The sequence below is a fragment of the Aulonocara sp. 'chitande type north' Nkhata Bay genome, linkage group LG17, assembly GCF_057382095.1.
Source record: "Aulonocara sp. 'chitande type north' Nkhata Bay isolate Kocher_YH1m ecotype deep benthic linkage group LG17, A_spYH_male_GT1.1, whole genome shotgun sequence".
Lineage (NCBI taxonomy): Eukaryota > Metazoa > Chordata > Actinopteri > Cichliformes > Cichlidae > Aulonocara > Aulonocara sp. 'chitande type north' Nkhata Bay.
In genome coordinates, this window is record NC_141360.1 from 29,855,465 (window position 1) to 29,874,007 (window position 18,543).

The 18,543-nt window shown below is 43.4% G+C and overlaps 1 protein-coding gene across 4 annotated transcripts in view; it reads right to left on the reverse strand.

The window, feature by feature from the left end:
* sema3aa (sema domain, immunoglobulin domain (Ig), short basic domain, secreted, (semaphorin) 3Aa) overlaps positions 1 to 12,995 on the reverse strand; it is a 36,777-nt gene extending 23,782 nt beyond the window's left edge. The window contains exons 1-3 of one of the 4 annotated variants that reach the window (XM_086270115.1): positions 12,788 to 12,995; positions 11,685 to 11,797; positions 11,334 to 11,560 (exon numbers count right to left, since the gene is read on the reverse strand). In XM_086270115.1, the coding sequence (XP_086126241.1) occupies positions 11,334 to 11,439 (106 nt within the window). In that variant the 5' untranslated portion in view covers positions 11,440 to 11,560; positions 11,685 to 11,797; positions 12,788 to 12,995. Of the gene's footprint in view, positions 1 to 11,333; positions 12,290 to 12,787 lie in introns of those variants that run through there. The other 3 variants (XM_086270113.1, XM_086270114.1, XM_086270112.1) reach the window with 3 other exon arrangements.
* Positions 12,996 to 18,543: the final 5,548 nt, after the last annotated feature.

Below are 18,543 nucleotides of genomic sequence, written 5' to 3' on the forward strand. Positions count from 1 at the left end.
ATATTGCATGAAATCACAATTATTCATATCGGTACCAGTGAATGCTTTTTAATCAAAGCCAAGTTTCAATGGCAGGAAAAAAAAGAACAAACAAAGAGTTCTTCCCTATCTATGATAATGTTGTAGGATATTAAGGAGATTTCATGTTTCCTTAATTGTGTTTCCACACAAACACTTGCACGGACACTTGTCAGTCAAGTATAGCGTGAGACATTTTAAGTGAACACAGCATGTCCCAATCAGGGACGCGGTTCAGACTGCTCAGCCGTGTGATTGGCTGAATAATTCATATGGAGTAAAGGCCAGGGGAGACACTTTGTGTAAGCAAGTATGTGCGGAGGTGTCCATGTATCTTTAAACGGGTTACTATGTTACATAAACGAGTTTGCGGCTGCACGTATACTACAGCACATGTGTGCGAAGCTATCATGCATAAACTTATAATATGTGGTCAACCTGAATGAAAACCAAAGACCTGGCATATTGGCTGAAGTCTAGCCAGTCAGTTAAAGTTTAATCAGCAAAGACTCTGCAGGGTCAGCTATCACAAGAGCAACAGTATTATATTAACAAAGAACAGCACTCCCACCCCGGATTATCTAATCGTTTATGCTCGTGAACCTACTTGCCCGAAACAACCAAGAAAACCAATTTTTTCAATTATGCAAAGTCAAAAGGGAATTTCATAAAAAAAAAAAAAAAAAAAATCTACAGCATGACATGACCTGACATGGATATTAGATTAACTGCTTAGTACGTGAACTAAATTATAATAATATAATAATTATCACAAGAATAAGAAAGAAAATATGTATCAAAAGATTGTTGTTTGCAGTCCTAATTAAATATGAAAGAAAATCCTTTACTGTGTATAAAAACACTTTAGTACGGCCATTCATGTGATGTTTTTATTTATTACATATTTCTGTTGTGGAGAGAATACGTTGACCAAACCCATTAAATTATATTTAATTATCATTGTGAATAAAACTCTGTAACATCATTACATGGCAACAAAAATGAATATCCAATATGTCAACCATCATTTTCGCTTTTCACTGTATACTGCTCCAATAACTATCTATCTATCCATCTATCTGGAAACACGCACAAGAGTATACAGTCCAGTGGATTGTGATCTCCGTGCTCTCCCGACAAAGCTCTGATTGACGGGCTGCTATAGGAGCCATCTGTGCCCGCTCACAATGTGTAAGATCTTAGACATCTGTGTCCACATAAAAAGTGGATTGATGGAAAGGGGATACGGAGGAAGTGGTGTGTCAACCAGCTCTGTGGATCGAGGGCTAGCCGGGTGGATGAGGGCTGTGAGAAGGAGCGGTCATCACCTAATAAAGACGCTGGCAGCTCATCTGTGTCAGTTGGATTTCTGTTTGAGGCTACCTTTGAGGTTAAGGAACCTGGAGGGGAGTGGGAGTGAATTTGTGTGAAATTTTGTACTGTACCACACATGGGTTGAGCGCATGTGTGGGGGTTTCAGTGCGTGTAGGTATCTTTTCCTACGCGGGCCATTCCCTGCACACTGACATGCTGGCATTCACATTTGCACACACTCGGCTGCCACGGGAAAATAAATCCACAGTGCTCAAGGAAGTCATGGTTTAACTTAAGAGCAATTTTCATAAACATTTTGTTATCATATGCTAACCAGTCGGGACCCACTTTTTTCAGTTTACCAATAAGACATGACATAGCAGGGTCAGGAAATGAGTTTGAGAAGGGAAGTCAGGAAATGCTGTTTCCAGCCGACAGGACGCCAGAAGAGGTCTTCTCGTGTTTTCGCTATGGCGTAACGGAAAAAGTGATGGACGTGGCAGAAAGCCAAGCTGGGCATAAAAAATGAGAATGAAATGGGGAAAAAAAAAAATAGAAGATGAAAAACAAAGGAAGAGAGGAAGACTGGACGATTTCAAAAACAGCAAAATAACAAACCAGAGGACACATTTCAGTTTCATCATCGTGTGAATATGAGTTGAGTTCGAATTGCGGTCCAGTTGTCAGTATCTGAGATCCTTCATGAAAAGTTTCCTCCAAATGGGCCAAAAAAATCAAAAAAAAAAAATCACCGCACACATATTTCAACACGTGGTAATCTCTGACAAAGACAAGGTGGCCTGTGCGCACAAAAACACACAGAGAGCCTTTATCTGGGGCCGGGATCTACTGCGGTTTGGAAAATCGGAGGAACTGGGGCGTAAGCACCTAAGGACCTCCAACCTAAACACAGACACACTCGTTTGGAAAAGGGAACAAGCAAAGATAGAGAGCACAAGGCACAGCTCATACAAAATATAGTAACCAAGCAAACGCTCACACAGTCAGCGGACATATAGAACACACACACACACACACACACACACACACACACACACACACACACACACACACACACACACACACACACAGAAAAACACACAAAAGAAAAGCAGGTCTGACATGAATTCACGGCGCTCTAGTTTTTAAAATGCCTGCCACACCCTTGAACTTACATGCAGATATTGACCTAAATGTATACACCACATTAGTTCTCTCTGAACACAAACACACACACACTCACACACATGTATATACATATATATATACACACACATGCACATAGTCCAAGTTGTAATCCAATCAGAATTTGTGCTTATGCAGCACGAACTCGTGGAACAGCGAGCGCACTCAGCAGCTTCCACCTCCAGCGCTCTTCCCTTGCCCGGACCCCCGACACACACACACAGACACACACACAGAAACACACTCTTGCTCACGTATGTGTTCATACAAAGCCACATGCCCCCTCGTCTGCTTACACTAGCCATTGAACACGGAGACGTTTGAACACATACTGGTGCATGCTTATACATTTCACACATGCACACACACAACTCTGTGTCTGTTCCTCACTGTCTCTTGTTACACACATCCTCTGTCTGCTGTCTTTCTCTCGCACAGTTTCCTTTTGCAAAAGGCACAACGGCCGATGCGGACGGCTTCAGACAAATATGCCAAAGGCACACCTACACACGCAGATGCAAATATGCAACCACACCGGAAATTCCGTGCCATCAGTGTATTCTTTTCCCTTTGACATTAACACAAGAGTGAATGGCCATATATGCTGATCTACATTATGACACGTGTAGGCTACTCGACAGCCGTTATACGTCTTTGTTTTCATATTCAATAACTGCAAACAAATATTCAAGGACGCAGCTTGAAACAGGCAAATACAAGCAATTCATTCAAATAAATTACCATTTGCTCACCGTCATACTCCATTATGGAAAATAACCTGGCTCTTGTCTTAAAAAGCTAGAGGGGAAAAAAAGCTACATTCAAAATTCAAGTGCAATTGTCTATGGAGTACTCTTCACTCCCCCATTCTCCAAACAGCCAGGCGTTTTAGACGCCTACATGCCACGCAATAGCAGAATAATGAAACCACATGAAAGAAAGGCGACGAGGCATTAAATTATGTTTATCTGAATGCGTGTATGTGAGGATGTGTGTGCTGTGCGAGTGACACGAAACATAAAAGCCCGACAGAGGAAAACACTTGACTGGGAATCAACAGATGGATAATATTCCACTAAAACAATGTCGCTCTTTTTTAAAGTCTTTTTTCCCCCCTTGTTCATACGTCCAAGTGAATGCTCGTTTTATTCGACCACGTCTTGTTTATATCCTCTTTTTTCTTGCACGGTGTGTGATTTAGACCTCATAGGTGCCGTTTCTGTGGATTCAACGAGTGTGTAAATCTAAGTATTACGAAAGACCTACTCCATTCACATGCACGCGGGGGGAAAAAATGGCACGTGTTTATCAAGCTTAGCTTTGCAGAAGCAAAGGCGAACAGTACTATAATATCTCCAGCGGTTTGGTTTGGCATCTCAGCTCTTGAATGCTTTCCTTTCTCTCTGTGTGTGGTGCAGTGTACATTTTGCCTCTCTCGTGATGGCCTCGGCCACAAAACGCAGGTGTGAGGCAGAAAAAGAGGAGACAGCCGCCGCATGGAAATTTGCAGAGAGCTTTGCTTAACAAAGTGCTCAAACATTATCCTAAGCTCAAGGATATCCACACATGCCTTAAAAGTTCACCTCCCCTCTCGGTGTTCCTCCCTCCCTTTTCGCTCTCTTTCTAAGCACAGTAGCAGGTGTGGGTTGGTTTCCATGGCGACTGTCTGTATAACACGACCTGGACTGTTGGATTTCTCATTCAGGTGCAGCTGAGTGACAGCTCTGACAGGAAATGTGCTTCCTTACACACGGTGCCCCGAACTCTACAATTAAGAGGAACTCCCATGAGTGTTTTACTCTAGAAGAACGGAGCACGTGTGTGTGTGTATGTGTGGTTGTGTGTGAATGAAGCCCGTGTTGATGGACTATTTACTACAGCCACTCTAAATATGTCACAAATTTGCTTTTGAAGCCACAGTGATGGTGCTTTGCAGGAAGAATGAGCAAGTTTCCTTTGATTTCTACACAGTTTCAATAATAATTTTCTATTTTTTAACCAAAAGTGACTCACAGCCATAACTCATAGTCAAGTACCGTATCTTATGGGACATTTTAATACCATATTCTGTCCTGTGAATATGACTCAGTGCATGTGAAAACAGAATATGCATCAGAGGCCCTAATAAGGAAAACGTGACCACAACCCAAACCGCACCGAATCTATATGAATAGTTTAAGTATGTGTTGAATTTCACCACACAGCTCATTCATCTTTTTCAACCCAAATGCTAGACTTCCTTGTCACCGTATGCCATGCCTGTTTTCCCTCGAGAGAGAGAGGGAGAGAGAAAAAGACAGAGCGAGGAGGAATACAGCATACAAGAGGACGGTATACTAGAAAATCTGACGGGAGGAAAAAACAGAGAGACTGAGAGAAAGAGCAACAGACAGAAACCTCCTTCAAATCAAGGATAATGACAAAACAGAGGCAGAAACCCGTAAAAAGCTTGCGTACAACAAAAGCGGTCAAATATGGAACCGTTTCATTAGCGTGTGTCTCCTCCTGTCATTGGACGGCTGGACCACAGACCAGGGCTACGACCACAGACGGCTCGAGGCCTGGCCGTGCCTACCGCACTCACACACCACTAAATGTTCACGGTATAATGAGGCCTGCCCTGGTTCTTATTACTTTTAAGGAAAACACAGACACACAAGGGAATCTAAACACTGACTTTTGTACGTAAGCAGTCAGCCATCCAAACTTCTCGGAGTATGAACAAACTGGCAGAAATGGTCGTGTCTATCCAAGCACACGTACGCGTAGACTCAAAGAAAAAAAAGAAAAAAAATCGCTCCTCTTGCAAAGCCACTGGTGCTATCACCAGGCAGTTTGATGGATGGACTTTGAGAGGAACCAGGCTGTGGTTATGGTGGTCATGTCTGGAGCCACTGCCTGTTAGTGCAGCCTGTCAGCTGTACAGTGTAGCTGAATGTCAGCGCTGCCATTTTATTACAAATTAATGAGGCAGGGCCAGGAATCTGAACGTGACAGCAAACACACTGATGCGACACAAATCCACGGGCGAGGATGCACATTTCAGCTCTGTGCAGCATTTTTTTTTTTTTTGGGGGGGGGGGGGGGGGGGGGGGGTGTTGTGCAAACAAATTAGGTTTCATGTCAAAAACAAAAAAAAAGAATTATTGCTGTGTGCACTTTGTTAAAGGCAGTTCCACTGGAAAATGATAATGACAGCAATTTAAACTGTCAAGACTAATATTGTCATAATGAAGCAATATGTTTTCAACCCCTCCTCATTATGTCTTATGCTGTTCCTGTTATTTATGACAGGAATAAAACAGCAAGTCTGAGGAAACGGGGAAAAAATGACCTCACATTAAATTGAGTCTTAAATTAAAGTGATTTTTAAGGCGCTGTTATTTCAAGTTGACCTCTGATTTTGACAGTATAACACTAAAATTGGTAGAGTCAGATTAAAATCGTTAACAGTGTCTATAATTTTTATAAATAGCCACTAATGCTTAGTAATATCAGCCTGTGCAAAAAATCATTACACACTCTACTTTCTCTTAACATTTTCTTGTTAGCCGCTCCCCTTTTATTCGTCTGTTGTCGGTCCCTCGGTCTGTCTTTCTGCAGAGATGTCCCCCTCATTTGTAACGCGACTCTGCTCAGATTGAACGGTGCACCCTTTCTCCATCTGACTGACAAGCCTTAGCAGGTGGCGGGACCCATTCATACCCACGGTTCAGCAATCTGCACCATGCTGTAACCTAAGCCTACATCCCAAACACAGATGCAAAGACACGGGATATTTTTCCCGCGTGCATGCCCGTACTGTGTTTATGCGCGCGCAGGCACAAAAAATGCACAGCGAACATACACAATTGCAGTGCGCACACATATTCATCTCCCGGCAAACACCAACTGCGCTGACGCTCCCTTCTATTGTGACATTTGAGTGCACATGCAGATTATTTTATTATGACAATTTAAAAAAGAAAATAGCTGATTAAAAATGGAAGCGATGGGAAGAAGACACAAGCAACGGATGCTCATAGAAGTTGCAAATTACACAAAGGGTTCTACTGTCTTCCTCCTGCATTATATTCTTATATGCCACAGGATGAGATCAGCTGGTGCGGTATAAAAGCTCAGTGAAAACAGATTTGCTTTTTTTTCATGGATTTGATGAATGGATTTTTGTTTTTGTTTCCCAAGTGGAGCTGGGTATCTGTGGGGCAATGAGTGTCACATAAATACACACATATGCACAAATTCATTCTGCCATCTTTAAACTTGTGGACTCGGGGTGGTGGGAGCTCACCAAACTCTGTGGTCAGGTTTGTGAGTCAGGGGAAGGAAAAGTAATATATTCCGATGTAACACAGGGGCATAGTTGAAAACCAAACCAGTGCAAAACATTGGTTTATACTATTGGAATGTGGCTGTGTGGGAGAAAAGATGAGGGCAGTTCAGTGTGTGTGGGTGTGTGTGTGTCCAAAAAGAGTTGAAAAGAAGGATAGCCAAAAGATATGTATCAAGTGAGCTGCAATCAAAGAGACGGGAAAAGGAGACGAACATAAAAAAAAATATTATAAACACACACACAGAGCTTGCTTGAAGATTGTACTTAAGGTCTGCGGTGTTGTGGTTCCTCAACTGAAGCGACTGAGCCGCAGGAGAGGGAGGAGGGTTAGGGAGAAAAGGACGATGAAAAAGAGAGAAAGAGAGAGACGAAGGCAGGCATCTCCAAAGTTGCCGCGTTGTACGAACACCTTATAATTATCTACATCCGCTCTGTCAGCCCCAGCCCGCAAGAACGGACAGATACAGCAGAGAGAAGCTGAGAGCGAGACACCCAGATGCTCATTCACATATCAAAGAATAAATAGAAAAAACACACAGTGACGAACCCAACGCACATGCAAACACCCGCAAACATACAAACAGGCACATATTTTCACAGGCGAGCAGGCACGCCCACACACAAGCACACATGGACGCACAGACAGGCTTATTATGGGGGCTGAGTCCAGACTGACTGCGTCGAGTGCGGTTCCACACCAAGTGTCTATTTTGAAGGGTTGTGAGCCAACTCCAGATTCCCCGGCTCCTCATCAGCTCCACCCATCGAGCCAGCGTGGGGCGTCTGCGACGGCGCTGAGAGGTCATACCTAGGCTCCATAATCAAACACACTGAAAGTATTTATCAGGTTGTTTGATGGGACATTTTAAAGTTTTTAAGTCTCGCTTTTCATTTCATTATAAGACCGACACACTGGGTCTTGGTGGGAGTTTCACAGAAAGGCCCCTCATGCTGCATGCACCTCAGATGACCTTTAGGGGTCAGTCTTCCTCCTGATGGCACAGTAAGGGAGAGTGCTGTACATCGATTGTTCAGGAATGTGTGTGCAGGTATGCATTGATCCATGGGAGTGTACCCGTGTTTTCTCCTTGTAATTCGCATGCATGACGTATTGCAGTGGTGCAACAGGACTGTGGAGCAGTCGCAGTTCACTCTAAAGTGATGATTTCCACATGTGTTGCTCAAAAACTCAAGGTGGTAATGACTCACTTTGAGTAACAAGTCGGCCTTTTGCTTTAAAACATTACACACACAGCGTTAAATTCTTCTTCACGCAAGCAGAACTGTGATGAGATGGTATCAACACGTGCCACAAATTTAAGCAAGATCATTTGAACTTGGACTTGAGTTTCACCTTACGCCTTCCTTGCTTGTGTTACTACTTCAAGGCGACGTAAGTAAGCGCTATTTCAGTCTCAAGGAGACTAGAAAATCATTAACTCTTTTGATCAGCGTCCCGTCCCCGCAGAGCACGATCCCTTTTTTGCTGAACGTCTAACTGACCCCACAGGGAAATCATTTACTCCGTGCTTGCCCTGCCAGCCGTCCCATGAGAGGTCATTTTATCTACCTGTCTCCCATTTCTCAGTCGCTCTCCGTCACAAACTGCTCACTCTGCAATCTTCCGCCCGTCCTTTCCAGAAGAAGAAAATCGCTCCGTCTTGTGTGACTATCGGCCCCTGGAGGCGTGTCATCAGTGCTCATTTGAGAATGATTTCATGGGCCCCTGCTCACATGCTCTGTGTTTATATGACTGCCACAAATAACAAACCTTGCTAGTTCTTGTGGCCGTCCTATGCCTGGGAGTCTCTCCTTCACTCTCGGCTCTCGTGCTGGACTTTTTGCTCGGTGCTTGCCCGAGTGTCCTTCCCGGGAGCTTTCCTCCTTGCTGTTTATTTGACTTAATTACGAAGCTGGATTTGCATGGGGAGAAGGGATGAGCGACACCTCACTCGAAGCCCGGCCTCCCATCCTTTTGCGTCATCAACTGTACGCCTGCCAGCTCTTCCTTCATTAAACGCGAATCTCATCTCCTCCACCATTTCTACCAGCGTCCTCCCTTTCCTCCCTCCATCCGTCACAATGTGGGTGTGAACTGCGAATTGTCTCCTGACAGACATCAAGAGAGCCATCAAACACCTGTGGGCCCGAGACACAGGCGCAGATGCTGGCGAGCGGTGACACACAAAGAGAGCGGCGCACGATACGCTCTCATGCCTTTACACCCCACGCCCGCTCGCGCTGTGACATGCACAACGGCGCAAGCCAACAGCAGAATGCAATCACGCATAATTATAGAAACACTGATGCAACGGCACAATAAAAGAAACTTATCTGTGAGCTCATGCATATGCGCGCGGGCACATGCACATGCACACAACCAGGTGTCTAATTATATGGGGACACGCAAGACCTGACACATTTGCGCCACACACACACACTCGCATGCAGAGACACCACTTACAGTCTAAGGGGAGGAAATCACAAGAGAGGGTGTTGAGTTCTCACACCAAGATGTGGCAAGAACATTCGCACACATACATAAACAACAAAGCTTTGATGCACTTTTAGCGCAACAAAGAAAAAAGAAAGAAATCCATAAAAGTACGTCTAGCGTGACAGGCTTCCCGAGCAGACCTGCTCTCACTCGTCCATCACTCACACAGTCAGTCAATACAGACTTTGATGGTTGATGACATATCTCTTGTCTAGTGCTGTTGTCAGAAACATGTTCACTTGTCAGACTGAACAGTGAAGAGGATCACAAAAAGGGGGCAGGAGGGAACTATATTCACATTCTTTAAACAGATGGCTGGGTAAAGAAGGGATGACATCGTCTCATCATGCCTAGAGGCTTGGCTTCGTGTGAACTGAAGAGATGGAGCCCAGGGGATACATGACTTGCAGCAGGTGAGTTCAAGAATGATGCTTTCCAGATTTATTCAGCTCATGTGGAAAATGCATGTCATCACCCTTTGAATTCCCGTATGATGATGGCTTTATTTTTCTTTTTTAGAATTTTAAATACTATTTCACACAGATTTTATTTTGGATTCAAAACACATACAATCATACACATTTGGAAGTTGAAAGGGTGATAAATGAAAATATACTACTCCCAAATTACAACGTGCATGTCATACGGCAGGCCTCTAAACATAAGTTATAGTAAAGGTTTTGTCTAAAGATAGAGAATGAATTTGTGACAAACATCATATTCACCCTCCTCAAGCCCGAAATGTGATTTTCCCTCAACTTGGACTGAAATCATGTGAGGAGCAAAAGCTCTGGGTGACAGTCGCGTACTTTTCAACCGCACGCTCGTGTTTTCGGCTGCAACCCGACGGCAAATCAGCCTGTTCGTAAATTTTCAGAGGGCACGTCTTACGAGGGAAACGGGACGAAAATAAAGAATTGAGAGACCACACTCCCAGGCATATACTTTCGGTCATGTTTTAGGACAAAGAACCACAATAGCCTTCCCTCACTGACATTAAAAAGCAAAAGAAAAAAAAAATGCCAAAAATGTTGCCAGTTATTTCTAGCTGCGATGAAAAGTCTGCTATTACAAAGAGCCTGATTTAGTGTAGGGTGTGAGAGAGGAGACGAGACACAGAAAGAGAGAGAGAGAAAGAGGGAGGAGGAGAGGAAGAACCGGCGCTCCGCAGTCTCCCCTCAAAATAACACACAAGGAGAGAGAATAACATGTTTGCTATATACGTCAAAAACTTACACGTGCACGATGTAAAACAAACAAAAAAAGGAAGATGAAAAAAAGGAGAAAACTAATAAATGTCTCTTTTACCATTAATGTATGCTCTAGTGCAAAAGGTGATTTAATACACACACACACACACTCCAACTGTTGGATCCGTACAGGATACAGTAATGTGAAGTAGAGAAATCTACCTGGCCCCATAAAGAGGGGCTCTGTGTCACAACCAAAGCAGATCTCCTCCTTTTTTTCAGGAGTTTTTGGGACAGAAGCCATTAAAACAGAGGCTCTACTGCCCGTGCAGAGCACTTAACAGGGCTGTACAGTACTAGCACAAGGGGACAGCACAAGGGAAAATTGGTACAGGGGCCAATATATACATTTAACTTCAGGCAAGAGCCGTTCGCAGCATATGGAACCAATTTGACTATTTGTAAGTGGGATAGTGACAGACAGAACCGGCCAGAAAGAAGGGGTGAGTTAATGGGAGTGAGGAAGACAGTAGGTTAAGGAGAGAGTCAGATCATGTATGCTGACCAAGAGGGAGAAAGAGTGAATGAGACAGACACAGAGGCAGAAATAGATCCACAGAAATAGAGGAGGAAAAAGCCATACTCAACATGAGGAAGAATAGATGAAAAGCAAAGCATAAAAGAGAACCCATGGGCAAGAAAAATAAACTGGACAGGCTAGTGTTGGCTAAAAGCGCCAGCTACTACGGTGAGCCTATATAACCTGGAGCCAGGGGAGAATGGAGAATGGGCTTACCCTTGTATGACAGCTTTAGTCTGGGTACGTTGTGCTTTGGATTAACTCCTCTTCCCGGCTGCACCGCCCCACACAGCAGCACTACAATCCCAAGAAGGTATTCCATGGTGCTGGAGTGCTGCTGGCTGGCCTCCAGACCAGGGGGGCACTCACAGCCCGACCAGTGCCCTGAGAAGAGTGCCTTCCACTGGGGTACACCAAGCTTGGAGAGTCCCTACACTCAAGCCCTGAAAGTAGAGATTCCAGGGAGAGGGGTGAAAAATCCTGGTTGCGCTCCCCAGCTCAGAGTGCAGACTGTGGAGGGGGACTTCTGTAGTGTGAAGTCGGTAGTGGTGGTGGGGTGCTGCTCACATGGCTCCCCGTGTGGAGGTCCAGGCAAGATAGTCCCCCGGGGTGATCTGTCCTCCCCCAGGTGAAGGCGCAGCAGCGCTTCAGCTTGGTGCGAATTAGAGGAGAGGTAGATGCTGTGCAAAGGTAAATCAGAACACTTATCCACAACAGTAAGGCTATCCTGTCCTAGAGATTAAAAAAAAATAGATATCTCTTTCTGCCTTCTTCTCTTTGAGCAGACACTCACAGCAACCCTCTAATCCTTGTGTGCAGCTCCACCAGACTGCGAGAGAGAGAGAGAGAGAAAGAGAGAGAGAGCTACACCATCCACAGAAGGGGAGGGGAGGGGAGGGGAAGGAGAGCGGCGAGAAAGAGAGCGACAGGGAGAGAGAGGAGAGAGAGAGAGAGGAGGGCGCTATGACTTGAAAGAAATGATGAAGCCAGTGTAGTGGATAGAACTATTGTGAATGGTTAGGTTTTTATAGTTTCCAGTCATCCCTCCCCATTTCCTGTTTTTTTCCTTTTGTTTTATCATTCGTCATCAGTTCCTCTCTAATGCTATTCTAACGACTTATTTTAAAACTCATACGCTTTCAGTTTTTCACCCAGTCTTTCTCTCTGGCCACGTACAGTAACTCACAGCTTGATCTCAGGTTGTAACGATTAACAAGGAGAGTAAATACTTGCTTGACTTTAATTTAAAAACTCCAAATAAATACAACTGACAGAGCCGACATTTTTTTAAATGAATACATTAATTTACTTATTAATTAAAAATTTTTTTTTAAAAGAATACTTTACATAAAGGTCTTAGACATGAAATACATTATTGTCTACGTGTTTATGTTCTCGGTTGAAATCTGGAAATTGTAATTATAATAATAATTTAAAAAGTTAATCATTGGCTCAATTTTTAAGTGAAACAGTGAAAAAAGGCACCTTTTCTTAAATTATTGTTTACGTAATGTGTGATTTATTTTGTTTTTTTTTAGGCTGACAGACATCATACACATGTTTATGATTTTTTGCGATCTTCTAACACATTTTATATCTTTTATTGCAGCTGTTTCAGGGTGCCGTCAGGATGTGTGATTATACGCCCAATAAAAATCCCCAAAACACACCGTTTTCCTGTTCGTTTTTTGGTTAGCACTGTTTCCTCGCAGCAAGGAGGTCCTGGGTTCAAATCCACCGGTCGACTGGGGACTGTCTTGGTGGAGTTTGCATGTTCTTCACCCCACGGCTGTGTGGATTTTCTCCGGGTACTCCAGCCTCCTCCACAGTCCAAAGCCACGGATGGGGTTGGCGATTCTAAATTGGCCGCAGGTGTAAATGTTAGCCCTTTGACCTGTCCAGGCTGTATCCTGCTTCTTAGCCTACGGTAGCACTTATGCAACCCTGAAATGGACAAGCAGAATAAGAACAAGCAGAACCTAACCAATAATATGGGTGGAATTAAATACATAAAAGGAGAAAGTCTGATAAAAAGTCTTGCATTATTTTATTCAAGGTGAAACTTTTGACTTTTTTTTTTTAGGTTTTTATTTATTTTATCATTTTTTTAAATTTGAAACTTTCAGTATGAAGATGGTGGTGCTAGAAAAAGTACCGACATGTGAGTCTCAATTCCTTAATAACAATATTATATTCATGCTTGGCCTAAAATGTGATTTCTGTCTGATATACTTCTTTGAATTTTGAATTGCAATATTTTAAATAAATGTTTCCATGCACACGGAGAATGTAGCGCTCCAGTGTGTTTTCGACTTATCCAGATGAAACCTCATTGTTAAAGGGAACACATGCTGGTAGTTAACCTGTATAGTCTGAGAGGGATCCTGTCTCTGCTAAAGTCATTCACATCAGCGAGGCAGGTCAACAACACCCCCCTCCTCTTAACCCCCGCCGGCCCCTGGAGGTGCTGGTGTGTGTGAGAAAGAGGGGGCACCTCCTGTTTCCTCTGAGGGGTGACATAGCAGTGGTGAGGTGATAAAAGCTTTGATAAACAGGAGTGCTGATGTGTCAACTCACACACCTCAAGACACTAAAGGAAAACAACCTGAGAACTGGGCCGGTGAGTGTGTTGTAGTATGAGGGCACCCCTATACGCCAGCGCTCCCACCAGTGTGTTTGTGTTTTGAGGCTTTTGTTGCTGTATCATACAGCATATCTGATCTGTGTATCTGTTTGTCTGGAAGATTTTAGCATAAGCTTTGATATCAGTTGCCCCCCTCCAAACAAAAAGTTTTGTTTGTGATATCTGCCTCTTTCAAGAAGGTTATTTCCAGTTTATTACAACTTGTATTACATTTTTGGAGTTTCAAACATCTTCTATTTACTAAAGTATTCTTTAAGCGAGTGGTTCTGAAGGTGGAGCCAAAAACCCCTCGCTGAGGAGTGTTTTAACATAAACAGACTGGGTAGAAAAGGTTCAAAACACATCTTGTACCTTTGTGGCAATGTAAACTCAAATATGACACCGCATGCTCCACAGGTGAAAAAGGTTTTTGTAAAGCAAATAGCTCTGTCATCAAAAGGTTAGCTACAGAGGTCAAGAAATGCAGCAGCATATAAGAGTTTAAATAAAACCTAGTTGAGGCTTAGTTAAGTTTTCTAGAAGAGGAGATGGAGGAAAACTGTTGAACTATGATAGATGGTGTGCCGTGTCAGGTGGGCTATTAAGAACAATTCAAATCTTAATAACATAACATAAAATGTTTTACAAAATCAGGCTTAATGATAATCTTGATCCTCTGACCTGTCTGATATTTAAACCTCGGGGTTATTGGTCTTCTTCAAGCTCCAATATTACCACAACTTTAACAGTTTAATTAATTAAAGCTATGGCGATAAGCAGTTTTCCTTAAAACCCCTCCCCTTTTATGATGCTCAGAGAACTGACCTGTTGATTTAAATTATAAAGTTATTTATTTTTTGTACATTTACAGTCCTTATTTCTGTCTTAGTGGGTGTAACTGAATCTTGATGCGCATCCTTGTTCCATTATGCATTCACTTCCACCATCGTGGTGTCCCTGGCTTCGTATCTCATCACCCCTTTAGTCCAAACAGCCTTTTTAGCTGTTTACCCACAACAAAAAGATGTGTGGACAGACACGTGAAAGTACCCTCTCCCGTCTCACTCAGCCAGTCTCCATCGACCTCGGCCTCTCTCCTCTGCCCCGATCCGCCACCTTCCTTCCATTTATCTGCATTAGGCAAACTAATAGCGGCGCAGCTACCTGCATCGATCCTCACCCCTGGAGTGAGATGTGCTGGAACACGCCTTTATGGGTTGCCCTTTAGGGAGTGCAGCAACAGTCTGACCTATCGTTGCGGATCTATTTGCGACACCCCCCTGGCACGCCGGCAGCCGGAGCGGCCCTGAGTAATGACGGCTTAATAAATGGTGACACGCCGTTGGCGGCAGAATGAGATGCCCATTGACAAGGAGCTTCCACAGGCTTTCAGCGCCTGACGGTAAAAATAGAAGAGGACACGAGACACCCTGCTTATGAGGACACAGCAGATAGGAGAGCGGCGTCAGGCGGGTCTGTGTGTGCGGCGAGTGTCAATGTGCTGTTACTGATATGACGGTGTATCTTCATCCGGCGGTATGGAAACCGCTGTTAATGCCTTGTGTGCGCGTTAGAGAAAATGATTATGGTAAGATGATGCCAGATGTCTGTTTTAAAGAGAACATCGGAAATGTCCCACCCAGTACTTCGCGCACACCGCCCTCTGACCTCTTCTCTTCTTTAGCACACACCTAAAACCTTCCTGCTCATATCCTAACTGACCCCAAGTTCCTGAGGCCATTGCCACTGGGAGCAACACCGCAAAACTCCTCGCTGTCCCGATAAATGACATTTCAAGTTCAAGGTACGGCCAGCCATCATTTCCTTGATACTGCCGGGGTTCCTCTTCTTGTTCACTTCCTATTCCCAAACACCCACACCCACTCTATGTTAACAAAGGTCACACAGCAGCCCCTTACTCAGCAAATGACATATCCAGGAAATGAGAGGAAAAGGTCAGGATAGATAGGAGGAAGGATAGAGGAAGAACAGTAGTATGTCGTGGGAGTTATGAGAGCGGCATCTCCTTGCGTGCGTGTGTTGGAGAACAGCTAACCAAGGGCCTAATGTTGCTTATTTGGCAAGCAAAAGAAGGATACTAAGGTCAGTGTGGTGTTTTTCATATACGCACATATGTGCGTGGGACGGGCAGGAAAGAGGTGATCGTGTAACACCTTAAAAGATACAGTAACTTGACAAGTTGAGAAAGGAAACTGTAAAATATCAGCTATAGTAATCATGACAGTATTTACTGCAAAGGGAAGGAGAAGGAAAGAGTAAGTTAAGACTGATTACTTTGCAACTGCGTGCCTTTCCATCACACACATTTTGTTGTGAAAAAGGAAAATCCCTTTATATGTCACCACCAGTTGCGCGAATGCTATGTCACAATTAAGCATTTGCCTGAGCATGTAGCAGTGTATGGGAAAGCAAGCAAAAAAACCAAAACATCTGTGTGGACAATCATCATTGGAACGCGGTAAATTTATATTTCTCTGTCAGAAGTTTACAAAGAGCTATATATCAAAGTAGATGAAGCCTGAAAGTATTTTTCCATAACCATGTGAAAGTGTTTTAATATTAGGGTCTCTAATAATTCTAAAATCCAGAGAAACAGAGAATTTTTGAAGAAAAAGCAGCTTAAGTGGGACAGAAATAAGCCATTATGTGACCCCTTGCTAAGCCTTTTAAAAGGAAAAATTAAAAAAATATAAATAAATCACAAAACATATAAAATCATCCTCTTAATTTACTGGCTCTCCAGTCAACACCTGTTTCTGCTCTCACATGCTCTTTTGGCTCTGCTCTTTTACTCGTCAAACAAAGTGGTGGTTTCATTAAAAATCAATTCTAGAGCTCATTAACAATGCTTCCTCTACCCCAGAAGAGCCTCCAACTCTGGTGGAGGGAAATGGGAGGTTTCCCTCCATTTCATCGCATCTCAAAAGGTCAGAGGTCGTCCTTCAGGTTTACAATGTGGGTCACGCAACCCCATCGTGTGCATGACAGAACTTGAGTAATCTCTTTTAGCGAGAAGCTCCGCCGACGCAAACTAACACGCGGTTTCGCGTGGTGTTTCCGCATCCACTCAAGACAAGGACGGGAATCGGAGCGCAAATAAACAAAAGTGGAACCACATTGCACGAGGGGAAAGCTGTAACATCTGTTGCAGTGAGGGAGGGATGGATGAAGGCAAGCTGTTGGGTGTATTTATTCGTCGCTGATACATTTCAATCCATCTTCTGGTCTCCTGTGGAGCTCTGACTCACACAGATGTGTCCACCCCATACATCTGATGACGGTGGTACGAGGGATATCAGGAATCGTTTACAGGAAGGAAGGAAATTTGACTGAAGTGTCACACTGATTCATAAAAAACGGGATTATTTCCTGCGCAATACTGCTGACGTTCACATGGGAGGGGGAGATGTGGAGGAGTTGTTTTCGCTGACATTAACAGGCTTGCACTTGTTGAGCCACAATTTGATGATGTCACAAGTGTAATCTGTCCTTCTCGGTAACTTCAGGTCGACTTAAAAGAAAAAAAGAATTATGTTTAGTTATTGAGCAACCTTCAGCTCTGGGGTGAAAGACTTCTTGCAACTTGGTTGGTTCCAGAGAAAGCTCATCATGCAGCATCACTGATGCGGAAAAGACCAATAGAAACCTTAAAGCAAGGGGGGAGTGGACTAATCCAGGACCTAAAGGATTCCTTTAAATTGTATGTATATGTAAATGCAAAACACTCGCATTTCTGAATGAGGGTTTGTTGGGGGAGGACTTAAGTCTGCAGTTGGGCTGAGACAACAGCGTAGTAGCTCATTATTCCCTGTGTGTAGTTAAATCAGGGAGCTTATAGGCCTCTAAGAACTCTCTCACCCCTTCCTCCCATCTCCACCCAGAGTCAAAGTGAATAGGGGCTGTGACAGATCTCCTCAAAGAGCATTAACTTCTCTTCTAGGTCGGTGAAAATAAACTGAGTGGCAAGAATTTTGTGCGGAAGTAACGATGACACAAAAAGCATCAGAGGGGAACCCTGTTCATGCCGTGTCGGCTCAGAGATTAAGTTTGATCCTAATAGCATTTGTTTTGCCATCTGTTAATAAAATTTGACATTTGGTTAGACAAATCAAATGTCTAAAACTGTTATCTGGCTTTAATCATCACAGCATATGTGTGTATGTTTGCAACAGGTGGGCCAATCTGATTGAAACTTTCCACGGACATCCTCACACATACAGTGACTATTAACATCTATACCTTTGTTTTTTAATCATTTATTATAACTCACAATTTTTTTTGAGTTTTTTAAATACATAATGTTTATTTTTGCATTGCTGTTTTTGTTTCATGTGTCACGTTCTCAACATACGTCGCCCGTATGTAATCTAACACTCACTAAAATTTGTATCCGTGACGGAATTATGTTTGAGTCGCCACTAAATACAGAATGGAAAATTTGTGCCGCAAGGCGGATATGCCTAATTTAAAACATTAGCACACACAGAGGCGACTGTGCAGCTTACAGGTTTTGCCTTTAGCTTTTACACGACATGTTTCCCCAACTGTAGTGCAAAGTAAAAGGAGGCTAAAGTTACACAGTTCTGGCCTTGTTCACGTGATGGAAATCTGAAATAAGCTTTTTGCCTTTTGATAAAGAGAGACTCGAAGACTGAAATACTTATAAAGACAAGTTGTCTTATCTGTCATGGTCACAGAATGCAGTCAGAACAATATGTGTTATATCTGAAAGATTACATGGAGACAGAATAAAAAAATCTGGAGCCTTCACTTTATTAAGGT